This window comes from Triticum urartu, chromosome 7A, assembly GCF_056163025.1.
Source record: "Triticum urartu cultivar PI428250 chromosome 7A, HENAU_Tu73, whole genome shotgun sequence".
Taxonomy (NCBI): Eukaryota; Viridiplantae; Streptophyta; class Magnoliopsida; order Poales; family Poaceae; genus Triticum; species Triticum urartu.
Genome location: NC_141879.1, coordinates 295198320 through 295211203, shown reverse-complemented (window position 1 = coordinate 295211203; position 12884 = coordinate 295198320). Strand labels below are relative to the sequence as shown.

General features: G+C 49.3%; 1 protein-coding gene across 1 annotated transcript; it reads left to right on the top strand.

The window, feature by feature from the left end:
- Nucleotides 1-1799: 1799 nt before the first annotated feature.
- On the top strand, nt 1800-4766 carry LOC125521435 (putative 6-phosphogluconolactonase 3, chloroplastic). The gene is made up of 3 exons (XM_048686488.2): nt 1800-2228; nt 2337-2472; nt 3975-4766. The coding sequence occupies exons 1-3, from the start codon at nt 1885-1887 to the stop codon at nt 4452-4454; spliced, it is 960 nt and encodes a 319-aa protein (XP_048542445.1). The 5' UTR covers nt 1800-1884; the 3' UTR covers nt 4455-4766.
- The last annotated feature ends 8118 nt before the right edge of the window (nt 4767-12884 follow it).

Genomic DNA, 12884 nt, shown 5'->3' with positions numbered 1-12884 from the left:
TGGCCCAGTGCGCCTAATCAGACGGCTCCTGAGGCAGATGATTTTTTGCAAGGTAAACGTTTGGCTGCGGCGCACCGGCCGAACGCTCGGCCGGTCGCGAGCCACCACATCCGTGCCACGTGGCCACAGGGCCCGCACACACCCATCCTTTTATATCTCAACCACCCGTGTCTTATCCTTTCATCCCCTGCTCGCCTCTCTCCTCAGCATCTCTCGCACATATCCATTCCCCACTCACCTCTCTCCACGAGCCTGGCTCCGGCCAGTGCCGCGGTTTCTCCGGCGAGGCCCCCGCCGGCGAGACATCCCCTGGTCCTCTCTTCACCTCTGCTCGTCGGCCCTCCTCTTCCTGCTCCCCGACGCCCCCGTCTGATGGACCACGGGTTGGCGCTTGGCGGAGGGGGAAGCATGCCGGGGATCTGCACCTGGTGGATGGGAACAGCTGCAACCGGCCTGGCCGGGAGCTGCAACCGGTCTCGCCGGGAGCTGCGACGGGTGGGTGACCACGACCACGGGCAGGCAACGGGCTGGATGGCCGTGCCCAGACAAGTGCTACAACCACGGCGACCAGATGTTCGAACCAACTCCTAATTGTGCTACTACAAGCGTTTTGATTTGATGGAACCATCGTCAATTTTTCAGTTTTTTGCTACCACCGTAATATGTATTTGCTGGAACCATCAACATTTTTTGCTACCATCGTTTTTTTGGTTTTGCTGGAATTATGCCCAATTTTACTCTTTTTGCTACCACCATAACATTTTTTTGCTGGAACCATCAACGTTTTTTGCTACCATCATTTTTTTGGTTATGCTGGAATCATGCCCAATTTTACTCTTTTTACTACCACCATAATATTTGTTTGCTGGAACCATCAACATTTTTTGCTACTATGGTTTTTTTGGTTTTGCTCGAAGCATGCCCAATTTTACTCTTTTATTGCTACCACCATAATTTTTTTTGCTGGAACCATCAACATTTTTTGCTACCATCGTTTTATTTGGTTTTGTTGGTACAACGCCAAAATTTTGCATTTTTGCTACCACAGACTTTTTGATTTGCTGAAACGAGCTTCATTTTTTGCTACCACCGGCATCTTTGATTTTTTGCTTCAACAACCTCCATTTTTCCAATTTTTGATACCAGCGTTTTCAAGTTTGCCGGAAGCAGAGCATTTTTTTGCTACAACCATTGTTTTGGATGCGAACCACGGCGTCCTCACCATTGTTTCCTGGAGGGGGGGGGGGGTGAGGGAGAGGGCAGCACCAGCGAGGGGCGAGCATCGATGGTGATTGTCGTCGGCGAACGTGCGCTGCACAACATGGAGGGGCTGCTGGGGGAGGAAGCGACGGCGTCCCGTTGGAGCCGGGCGACGACCGACGACGAGGGGAAGGTGCCTAACTGCGCTGCGAGGGGAGGGGTAGCGCGAGGCGTGACCTACTTTGAGGTCTACAGTCGGCGGGGCTGCCGGCGGGGCGGGAGACTACTCGCAAAGAGGGATTATGGTGTTGGAAGACGAAGTCAACGAAGGACGTGGGCCAGACGCGCTAATCGTGCGGCTGCGGTGCGACCGGCCCAAACTTGGGCCAGCGCACCGGCGCCTATCAGTGTCCTTTTTGCAAACGTCATCTGGATGATTTGTTGCAGTGGCAAAAAAGAAAAGAAAAAAAGAGCTCGGACTCCACTCGCTAGGGTCGCTACTCGCTACGCATATCACCGGAGGCGCGTGTCCACCTCAAAAGCGGCGGCAGCAGCCAGTCCCGCGCGATCCGGCCGTCCATCGTGATCTCGACGGGTATAAAGCAACCCACATCTTCCAATCCACCTGTCCCTCTTACCCAACGACCACTTCTCCCTTCCGGTCTCCTCGCCGCCCTCACCGCCATGTCCACCGCCACCGGCGCAGCCGCCTCGAACTCCCTCTCCCCCACCACCAGCCGGCGATCATCGCCATCTTCCAGGATCCTGACGACCCCTCGCGGATCTCTTTCTTGCAGACTACTATCCTCTTCCCCATCGCAATCTCCCCTCGGCCCGGTCTCTGCCATGGCCTCCCCGGGCGCTGCTGGCGAGGCGGCTTCCAGGAAGAAGCTTCTCATATTCGACGCCGAGAAGGACCTGGCGGCGTCTCTGGCCGAGCACGCGGCGGGACTGTCGGAGAAGTTCGCCGCCGAGAGGAGCGCTTTCACAGTCGTGCTTTCCGGCGGCTCTCTCATCAAAGCTCTGAGGTTCTTGGACCTCCTCGAGAATGAACACCGCACATTTCTTGCTTGGCTCTCGCGGGATTATGGGCCGGGAAGAGGTCTAATTTTATTTTTATTTTTTTGGTATCACAGGAAACTGGCTGAGCCGCCGTACCTGGAGGCGGTGGACTGGAGCAGATGGCACGTTTTCTGGGCGGACGAGAGGGTGGTTCCCAAGGACCACGCGGATAGTAACTACAAACTTGCCATGGATGAGTTTCTCTCTAAGGTGCTCGTATGGATAATCTTTGATGAACTTACTGTTGGGTGGTTTAAAGATGGGTACAAACGGAAATGGGACTTCGATGACTATTTGAGCGGTGGCAGTAACGGGATATTCTGATGTTTTGTGTAGATTATATGCTATTATTTGCGTTCTGTTGGACTTGTCATTATTTATGGTTACGGTTCTGTTGATATGGGTTATTAACTTTATGTGATGGATAGTTTGAGAAAATGTAGAATACTAGGTTTACTAGGATTTGAACCCATTGTAAAAAAAAACTAGAATTGAACCTGCACATGCACATTGTCACGTTATTGTAATTGTAGTGGTGTATTATCCTACGGTGAAAAAAATGAAGTAGAGAACTTCCGTCAGCTACTACATAATGGGGATTGTGGACATAAATTAGAGAGCTGAATTATGCCTTTAGTTGAAATCTCAGTGAATAAGCAAAGATTGTTTCCTGGGAAATAACTTTGGAGACAATGTCACATCCACTGACCATTGTCCATCTAAAAACTTTGTTATTAGCTTTCAGTAAAGCTAGGTAGGTTGCCTTTTCTCTGAAAAGTTGTTCATCTAAATTATGGAAGATTGTACTTAATTGGTTTTGTGTTAAGTTATAGTAAGAAATCTGGAGCGGTCTAGAACTGAGAATTTATAGATTTGATCACTCAGATATTTATGTTTGTTGGATGGTTGATTCTATGGGGAAAGAATTGAGGTGACATGGCATTCTTATAGGTTACATTTGGCAGTTGGCTCTCATATTTAGAAGATAAGATTAGCCTTAGTGGTACACCATATAATCGAATTGAGAGAGAGTTGTGTGCCTGGGGTTTTCTTTGTTAGCTCAGAAAAGAATATTTGTATGAGTATGAGTATGTAGTCTGTTGGTAGAAACTAGGGTTCTACCCGGTCTAGGGCGTAGCCTGTAAGGGAAGGAGGGAGGAGGTCGGAGGAGATTGCGTGGCGGCCGGTGGCTGGGCGCCGTCCTTGCGGCTGGTGTGACCGCGGCGGACGAAAGAGGCGGCTAGGGTTTAGGTCTCCCGGCTCCCTAAGGGAAGCCGAGCAAATATTGATTGCTTCTTGCTTGATTAGATTGATACATCTCCTCTCCTTATATAGAGAGGTTTACTTGACTCCTAAGCAAACGATCCTAATACGATAAGATAATTGGGCTAAGCCCCTAATAATGATTAAGATACTTGGGCCATAACCCACTGGGCTAAGCCCCTAATATGCTGGTCATAACATCTGTTCTATACGTTTATTTTGTCAATCAAACTAAAACCACACGTCATATTTGTACAGTTGAATTCAACTTGAACTTTGCTACATGTGTTACATAAATGTTCGAATTTCATATCTGTATCATCATTATATTTGTTTGACTGTATCATCATTATATTAACATCATGCATTCTAGTTATATGCCATCAATAAGAAATCTTCTCCATTGACAGGATTGTACTCACATTTTTCTTTCTGTATGTCAAATATAGGTGCCGGTTCCTGCTAACCAAGTTTACGCCATGAATGATGCACTGTCGGTTGAGGGAGCTGCGGATGACTATGAAAATTGTTTAAAGCAGCTCATCAAGAATGGTGTGATTGCGGTGTCACCAGTAACTGGGTTCCCAAAGTTTGACCTTATGCTTTTGGGGATGGGCCCTGATGGCCATATCGCCTCCCTCTTCCCTGGACACCCTATTGTCAACGAAAACCAGAAGTTGGTCACCTATGTCAAGGATTCTCCAAAGCCACCACCAGAGAGAATAACATTCACATTCCCTGTGATCAATTCGTCCGCACATATCGCACTTATGGTCACTGGTGCTGGGAAAGCTGGTGCAGTTCACAAAGCGCTTTCAGCCAATGAAAGTTCATCAGATTTGCTGCCCGTTGAGATGGTTGAGCCGCAAGACGGAGAGATGACCTGGTTCACTGACAAGCCAGCTATGTCAATGTTGTCAAGGATCTGAAGCCTGTTATGCTATAAAGTTGAAACTTCCACCTTCAGGATTCCGTTAGATCCGTGCTTGCACTGTTCATATCTATGTTGAAAAAAACGAGCTGATTTTGTAGCATATAGTAGAGCGTAAATGTGCGGCACATTACAGTTTATTCATAATATGAGTAACTAATGGCCATTTTATGGGATATATGTTCGTCGGGTATTTAGATTTGTGTTTGTAAATGGTATTCAGTATTTGGTACTGTTTCCATAGTCTACCCAGAATGTTCTTTGGACTAAGGTTGCCTTTATTCAACACTATTAGCGTTCTGCACTTGTCTCGGTTGCTCCACGATTGCTGTTATCCCATCTGTCCACTCCTTCCATTTCAATGAGTAAAGCGCGCATGAAATTCATTCCAATAAATAAGGTGCGTATGCTTTTTAAAATCCAACTTCGACTGTAAATTAGATCACTAATATACATTTTTTGACATAAAAATTATACTATTAAAAACTCCCTTTCAATACAAATTCAACAGTGTGATTTTTTATCACATAATATAATCCACATTTGATTGTTCTAATTTATGTTCAAAGTTGAAATTTAGAATGTGTGCGTGTCTTATTCATTTGAATGGAGGGACTGCATTTTTGGTTCTCAGTCGTACGTTCAGGCTGAACTAAGATCCGCGTTCTCAGATGTAGTTCAGGTTGAACTATTTACTCAAAAAAAAAGTTCAGGTTGAACTAAGATACCTGTCATGCATTCCGCAACACATTCTACGACTAGATTATTAAGCATTTCGTGACAGCAGTTTATTTCTAAACCAAGGCAAAAGATTTGCCTCATCCAGTGATTAAGAGTTGTAGGTTCTGGTTGAACTAAGATCCCTGTGATGCATTCCGTAACACATTCTATGACTAGATGATTAGGCATTTTGTGACAACAGTTTATTTTTAAACCGCCTCATCCACTGGCTAGGCAAAAGAGAGTTTCAGTTAATTAACGAAAAACCGGGCAAAAATTGACACAAACCGTTGCACGGCACACATAGAATACCTCACATGGACCTCAACAAAGAGAGCCTCATCGAGATAGCATACTTCGTCATCGTCTCCACATCTCTCCAAGCTGGCTTCATCACCATTCCTAATTCCCGAGCAAGCGACTACAACTTTATAGCAAATAATCATCGACCCTCACGTGAAGGTTTGTGCCAGAACTTTGCTAATCATGACAAGGACAACGCAACTCTAACTTTGATGGAGAGCTATGAAGGAGAACTATACAAGGCTCATGCCGTCAAAGACGACCGAACATACAACTTGTTGCCCATCATCGTTGCCAACGGTGCGCCGTTGCCGCAGCTCTGACTTTACATAGGCAATTCCACTGGCACGACGAAGGAGAGCCGACTACCACAACCATTGTTGTGACTCTGACATCACTCAACCTTTGTTTGCGGAGGTTACATTATGAGGCACCTTTCTGATTTTGCCACGATGGAGGAGACAACTGCAGCTGCCATTTCTACACTTCTAGAGTACAACAATCCGCTTCAGATCACGTAAAAAAATCTGGCACGGTGAAAATGGCAGCATTTTTAATCTAAGCAGAAGTATAAGGAATTTCATTAAATCTAATTAAATAGGGTAATCTCCTCTTTGTAGCTTACTGATGGTGCTAACTGTCGCGTCTTCTTTTCCCCTCTTTCCAAACATGAGCACATAATAAGAATGTAAATGCGTGAGTGTGTAGTAGACATGGTTTTAGAGGACCTATATCAAGATGGTGTATATACTAGGGGTGCGATGGAGAGACACCTAGATAGAAAGAGAGAATGTATGCGCATGAGAGAGAAGAGGGTCGGGCGAGGGAGCGTAAGAGACAAAGAGGAAGTCATAGAGATGGCGCGTGTGTATGAGAGAGAGTGAGCGAGAGAGATAGGAAGAGAGATGTATGAGAGAGAGTGAGCGAGAGAGATAGGAAGAGAGAGAAGGAGGGATAAAGAGTCACGACGAGAAAGTGTGTGTCTATGTGAAAATAGAGCGTGAAACCTAAAGAGAGGAGGTGTGTCAGGAGATAGTGTGGCCCAACGATATGTAGCTAGTGTGTGTGCATGAGAAAGAGAGAGAGAAACAAAGATGGAGGGTCATAGTACAAATAATCCGAGAGTGAGACATACAAGATCAAAGACGATGGGGTGAGGGTTCATTCATTTATGTGAGTGAGAGAGAGAGAGAGAGACTCAGAGAGAAAGTTATATGCTTGATGTGTACGAGAGAGGGAGAGATGGAGAAAACCCCAAGGGAGACAGGTCGAGCGTTTGTGTGGGAGAGATGATGTGTGGTGGGGGTATGGTCGAAATGGTGAGTCTCGTAGAGACAGGGAGGGATATCTCTTTATGAGGAAAGAGGGGAATTGGGTGCGTGTGTGTGCGACAAAGAAAGGTGGAGAGAGAGGAAGAAGCCCCTAAGAGAGAGATACATGCAACGAGATACTCCTACCGAACTAGAGAAAGATCAAATGTGTATCTGAGAGAGGAGTGAGTGTGCAAAAGTGGGTGTGTGTGTAAGAGAAAGGGACAACTCATGATAAAGTAGAGACAATGTGTGTGCCTTATGGAGAGATAGCATGCCGCGTCTCCGAGAGAGAAAACGAGGTCATGAGATACACGAAGAGAATGGGTGGATTTGTGCAACAGAGAGACAGACCCCTAGCACGTGGCCAAGAGAGGTTTGGTAAGAGAAACTCTAGCAGACCCTGCATCCCGCCGGCCCGCAAAACGCGTTTGCAGTTCACACAAAACCGTTTTTGCAGGCCGGCGCGGGCTGGCTCAGATGCAGACCCCCCAAACCGATCTGTAAAAAAAGTATATTCACGGAATATGACTTTTTACGGGTCGGCTTCTACGGGATCTGCTCGGGCACCACCGCGACAACCCGCAAACAGATAAACTGCAAATCTCGCATTTGACATAGGATTTCACAAACAAGTTCAAATTCAAACGACATAAATAGTTTCACGCGCAAATAGAACCCAAGTTCATTACGGCTAATGCAAAAGAGGGCCCTGCAAAATGTGTGCGCCCATGTCCGGCATCATCTTGGTCGATCTTCACTCCGCACCATCGAGTCCACCTTGAAGTTCATCGGCGCCACCGAATCCACCTCCAGCGCTTGTTCCAACCCCCGCACCGAAATCATCCACATTGCCACCATATGGAGCGGAGAAAACATCACCGGAACTGTAGCACGGACCGGTCGACGCCACCATTCTTCTCTTCAAGATTTCTCTCCTTGCCCTATCATGCCATGTTTTGGTGAGGTCGTCCATGTCATTGCGGTTCATTGACATGATCTTGTTCTCTTCGGCGAGCAACATGGACATGGATTTGTTTTCAGCGGCGCGTGCTCTTCTCTCCTCGATGGCAGCTTTGCGCAGCCCCTCTTCTTTGAGCAACAGCCACTTTTCTTGCTTCTCCTTCGCCTTCTTCTCGGCCAACTCTTTCTTAATCTCCAACGACTTCAGCAACATCGACTCGTTGGATTGCACCATGGCATCAATCTTCTCCCTCAAGCTCGATGCTTCTTGCTCTCTCTTCATCTTCTCCTTGATCTTCTTGTCGCCATCGGGCTTGTGCAAATTTCTTGGGCCATCGTCATCCTCATCTTCATCCATGTTTGTAAGTGAGCCTCTCTTTGGTGGGGATTCTTTGTCGATCAACTTCCACTTCTCGCACTTTTGGAGCAACTCCCACCAATGCTCTAGTTTGAAAAATTTGCCTTCCGAAGCTTCCATGTCTTTGTATCTATGTTGAGCAATCTTGTCCTACACAATGTGAACAAAGTGATCCAATAATTTCCCATGATGCAATATGATGATGCACAATTTGAACAAAGGAAAAACAAACTCACATAGTCGGACTCCACAGTGCCACTTGGAGGTGCATTGCGTACTTGCTCCAAGCAAGCTGCCCAACGGCTGCACATAGGCTTGATATTCTCCCAACGCCCTTGAAGCGACCGAAATGTGCGTGGAGTCCTATTGGGATGCTTTGCCATAATGCGGAAGTATTGATCTTTGATCCTTTGCCAATATCTCTTGGATGTTTGAGAAGTACCCGTGCATGCATCAAGAGACACCGCACTCCATGCTTGAATCAAAGCTTGATCTTCCAAAATCGTGTAGTTCTTCGATCTGATGCTTTTCCTAGATTTTGCTTGCGATTGCTCAAACACTTCCGCTTCGATCTCCTCCAATTCATCCGCACAACCATGATCATCCACGCCGTCCTCCGTTTCATTATAGTCGAATGGTTCGAAAGGGGTTTGATCAATGTCAACTGCGTTCGTGTCCAACAAGTTCACGAACTCGGTTGTTGCATTGTTCGAACCACCGCTATAGCGAACGATAACAAGTCACACGCTATCGAGAATAATGGAGAAAAATGAAAGGGAATCGCCAAGATCGAAGACGCATACCTTCCGGCCATTTCGTCGAACACCTCGCTCGCGGGGGGAGCGGCATTGTTGAACGGCATCGCCGGAGCACCTCCTTGCGGGGGATGGAGCGGGAGGTTGAAGAAGGTGGCTTCTTTGAAGCCGGAACCTTCCTCCGCTTTACACCCGCGACCTTGCCGACCTTCTCCGCCGTGGCCGGGATCGCGCTGCCGCGTTGGCGCCCGGAGCGCAGGCCACCGCGGCGGGGGCAGCCGGATTCCTGCCCTGCACGGCCACGTTGCCCTGCCGCTTGCGGGCAGGCGCGTCGTGGGCTTGGGCGACGGCGACGGGGACAACATGGCCGGCGACGAGATCCACCCGAGGGGAAGGGACGTGCGCGACCTCGACGGTGACGGGGGATGGCATGGGGTCATTGTGACGCCCCCGATTTAATCGTACACTAATCATACACGCAAACGTGTACGATCAAGATCAGGGACTCACGGGAAGATATCACAACACAACTCTACAAATAAAATAAGTCATACAAGCATCATATTACAAGCCAGGGGCCTCGAGGGCTCGAATACAAGAGCTCGATCATAGACGAGTCAGCGGAAGCAACAATATCTGAGTACAGACATAAGTTAAACAAGTTTGCCTTAAGAAGGCTAGCACAAACTGGGATACAGATCGAAAGAGGCGCAGGCCTCCTGCCTGGGATCCTCCTAACTACTCCTGGTCGTCGTCAGCGGGCATCACGTAGTAGTAGGCACCTCTGGTGTAGTAGGAGTCGTCGTCGACGGTGGCGTCTGGCTCCTGGACTCCAGCATCTGGTTGCGACAACCAGAATGAAAGGAAAAGGGGGAAAAGGGGGAGAAAGCAACCGTGAGTACTCATCCAAAGTACTCGCAAGCAAGGAGCTACACTACATATGCATGGGTATCAAATGGAGTAAGGGGTATCATATGTGGACTGAACTGCAGAATGCCAGAATAAGAGGGGGATATCTAATCCTTTCGAAGACTACGCTTCTGGCAGCCTCCGTCTCGCAACATGTAGAAGAGAGTAGACTGAAGTCCTCCAAGTAGCATCGCATAGCATAATCCTAACCGATGATCCTCCCCTCGTCGCCCTGTGAGAGAGCGATCACCGGTTGTATATGGCACTTGGAAGGGTGTGTTTTATTAAGTATCCGGTTCTAGTTGTCATAAGGTCAAGGTACAACTCCAAGTCGTCCTGTTACCGAAGATCACGGCTATTCGAATAGATTAACTTCCCTGCAGGGGTGCACCACATACCCCAACACGCTTGATCCCATTTGGCCGGACACACTTTTCGGGGTCATGCCCGGCCGCGAAAGATCAACACGTCGCAGCCCCACCTAGGCACAACAGAGAGGTCAGCACGCCGGTCTAAACCTAAGCGCACAGGGGTCTGGGCCCATCGCCCTTAGCACACCTGCACGTTGCGAACGCAGCTGGAAGCAGAACTAGCCCCCTTAATACAAGAGCAGGCTTACGTTCCAATCCGGCGCGCGCCGCTCAGTCGCTGACGTCACGAAGGCTTCGGCTGATACCACGACGCCGGGATACCCATAACTACTCCCGCGTAGATGGTTAGTGCGTATAGACCAAATGGCCAGACTCAGATCAAAAACCCAGATCTCGTTAAGCGTGTTAAGTGTCCGCGAACGCCGACCAGGGCCAGGCCCACCTCTCTCCTAGGTGGTCTCAACCTGCCCTGTCGCTCCGCCTCAAAGTAACAGTCGGGGGCCGTCGGGAACCCAGGCCCACCTCTACCGGGATGGAGCCACCTGCCCCTTCAGCCCCCATCTCCGAACAGTATCACAGGTAAGGTAACTGTGTAAAGTATATTGTATATGCCCGTGATCACCTCCCGAAGTGATCACGGCCCAGTAGTATAGCATGGCAGACGGACAAGAGTGTAAGGCCACTGATGGAACACTAGCATCCTATACTAAGCAGTAGGATAGCAGGTAATGGTATCAACAGTAGTAGCAAGGATAGGCTATGCATCAGGATAGGAATAACGGAAAGCAGTAACATACTACACTACTCTAATGCAAGCAGTATAGAGAAGAGTAGGCGATATCTGGTGATCAAGGGGGGGGGGCTTGCCTGGTTGCTCTGGCAAGGAGGACGTGTCGTCAACACCGTAGTCGAACTGGAGGGGGGTCGCCGGCAGTCTCGGGGTCTACCGGAAAGAAGTAACGGAGGGGGAATACAATAAATAACAAAGCAATCAAAGCATCACAAGGCATAACATGACAATATACGGTGCTAGCGGTGCCCTAACGCGGTATGAGGTGATACCGGTGAAGGGGGGGAACGTCCGGGAAAGTATCCCCGGTGTTTCGCGTTTTCGGACAGATGAACCGGAGGGGGAAAGTTGCGTGTTTGCTATGCTAGGGATGCATGGCGGACGAACGGGATGCGTATTCGGTTTCGTCTCGTCGTTCTGAGCAACTTTCATGTATAAATTATTTTCATCCGAGCTACGGATTATTTTATATTAATTTTTAAAGTTTTAATTCATTTTCTAGAAATTACTGGATTTAATTTAATTCGAAATTATAACAGTAATTATTTTTGCCTCCTAGTGTTACTCTAGCCTATGAGTATGCCAGTGGGGCCAGCGGGGTGGGTTGACCTAATCAAAGATTGAATAGTCAAAAGATGAATAGTGTAGGCTGGTCCCATATGCCATTGTCTCAAATGATAATAAAACAACTCACTAATTTAATCAAGGGGGAGTCCCACATGTCATCTACTAGTAGATAACCTAACTACTAATTAATCCTAAACTAATTGGACATGGCTGGAAATTAGTCACGGCCGGCCACACACACAGAATACACATACGCACACACACGGAACACATAGCTAGGGGTTACTTCTGTTCCCTGTTAACACAACAAAGCATTTTGCAATTTTCATAGGATTTAATCCAGGCATCGAAAGGATTTGGTCCAGTGGGATAAAATGGAGTTTGTCATGTGTACTTTCTACTCATATTATTTTTACTCATGTTAGCACTTGATGAGTTGTTGTTTAGGGGCTGTCCAGAGAGCTAAACAGCATAGCAGCGCAAAAGCTAGCTACTACTACAGTAACTGAATGTTACTATAGCAGAGCAGCATCATAGTAGCAACCAGCGGCGGCAGTAGTAGCAAGCAGCAGCAGATTCAGCAGAGCAGCAGCGGTGCGTGAGCAGCAAGCACGCAGCAGCAGAGAAGGCACGGGGCTAGGCGAAGGCACGCAACGGCAGCGGCCGCAAGCAGCGTGCGGGCCGGTGGGCGCGTGGCCGCGGTGCTATGCGACCATGGCGCGCGGGCGCAAGGCAGGGGAGCGGCTGGACGGCAGCAGGTGGGGCGGGCGTTCATGGGTGCCGCAGGGACGCGGACGGATGCGGCAAGGGCTCGGGGGAGCGTGGCCAGGAGCGCGGAGTGCGAAGCTCCGGACGTGACGGCCTAGCACGGGTGGGGACTCCTACGGCGAGGGATTCGAAGGGGAAAGGCGGGGAATCGGCAGAGGGGCTCACCGCGGAGGCACACGGAGGCCCGGCGAGTGACTAGGAGCAGCAGGGGATGCTCAAATCGAGGAAGATTGCCGGCGACTGGAGGTTGAAGACGATCCCGATCCGGTCGAAGCAGAGGCGCCTAACTCCAACGGGTGGCACCAGAAGACGAGGAGGGCGATGGCGAAGCTCGTGAACACGTCGGCGAGGCGAAGGGAGCTCGGTGGCCGCGTGGGCGTGCTCAACAAGGCCCAGGGAGGGCGTTGGCCATGGCCACGGTGGAACGACGGCGGTGGCAGCGCTCGATGGATCTGGAGGAGGGGGAAGGGAGAGGAGTGGGGGGCGAGTGGAGCAGAGTAGGCAAGTGGGAGGCGAGGGGGCCGAGGCGTCGGAGAGCTGGCGGCCTTATCCTCCTCCCAGCGTCGCCGGCGAGGCGGTTGGGTGGGAGCGCGTCCAGGCGCCCGGTCGGAGGA

Bases quoted from the DNA above. Each gene is read 5' to 3' on its own strand.
- LOC125521435 (XM_048686488.2), top strand. From the start codon at position 1,885: ATGTCCACCGCCACCGGCGCAGCCGCCTCGAACTCCCTCTCCCCCACC. The intron at 2,229-2,336 runs GTTCTTGGACCT...TTGGTATCACAG, and splicing joins TCTCTCATCAAAGCTCTGAG to GAAACTGGCTGAGCCGCCGT. The intron at 2,473-3,974 runs GTGCTCGTATGG...TGTCAAATATAG, and splicing joins TGGATGAGTTTCTCTCTAAG to GTGCCGGTTCCTGCTAACCA.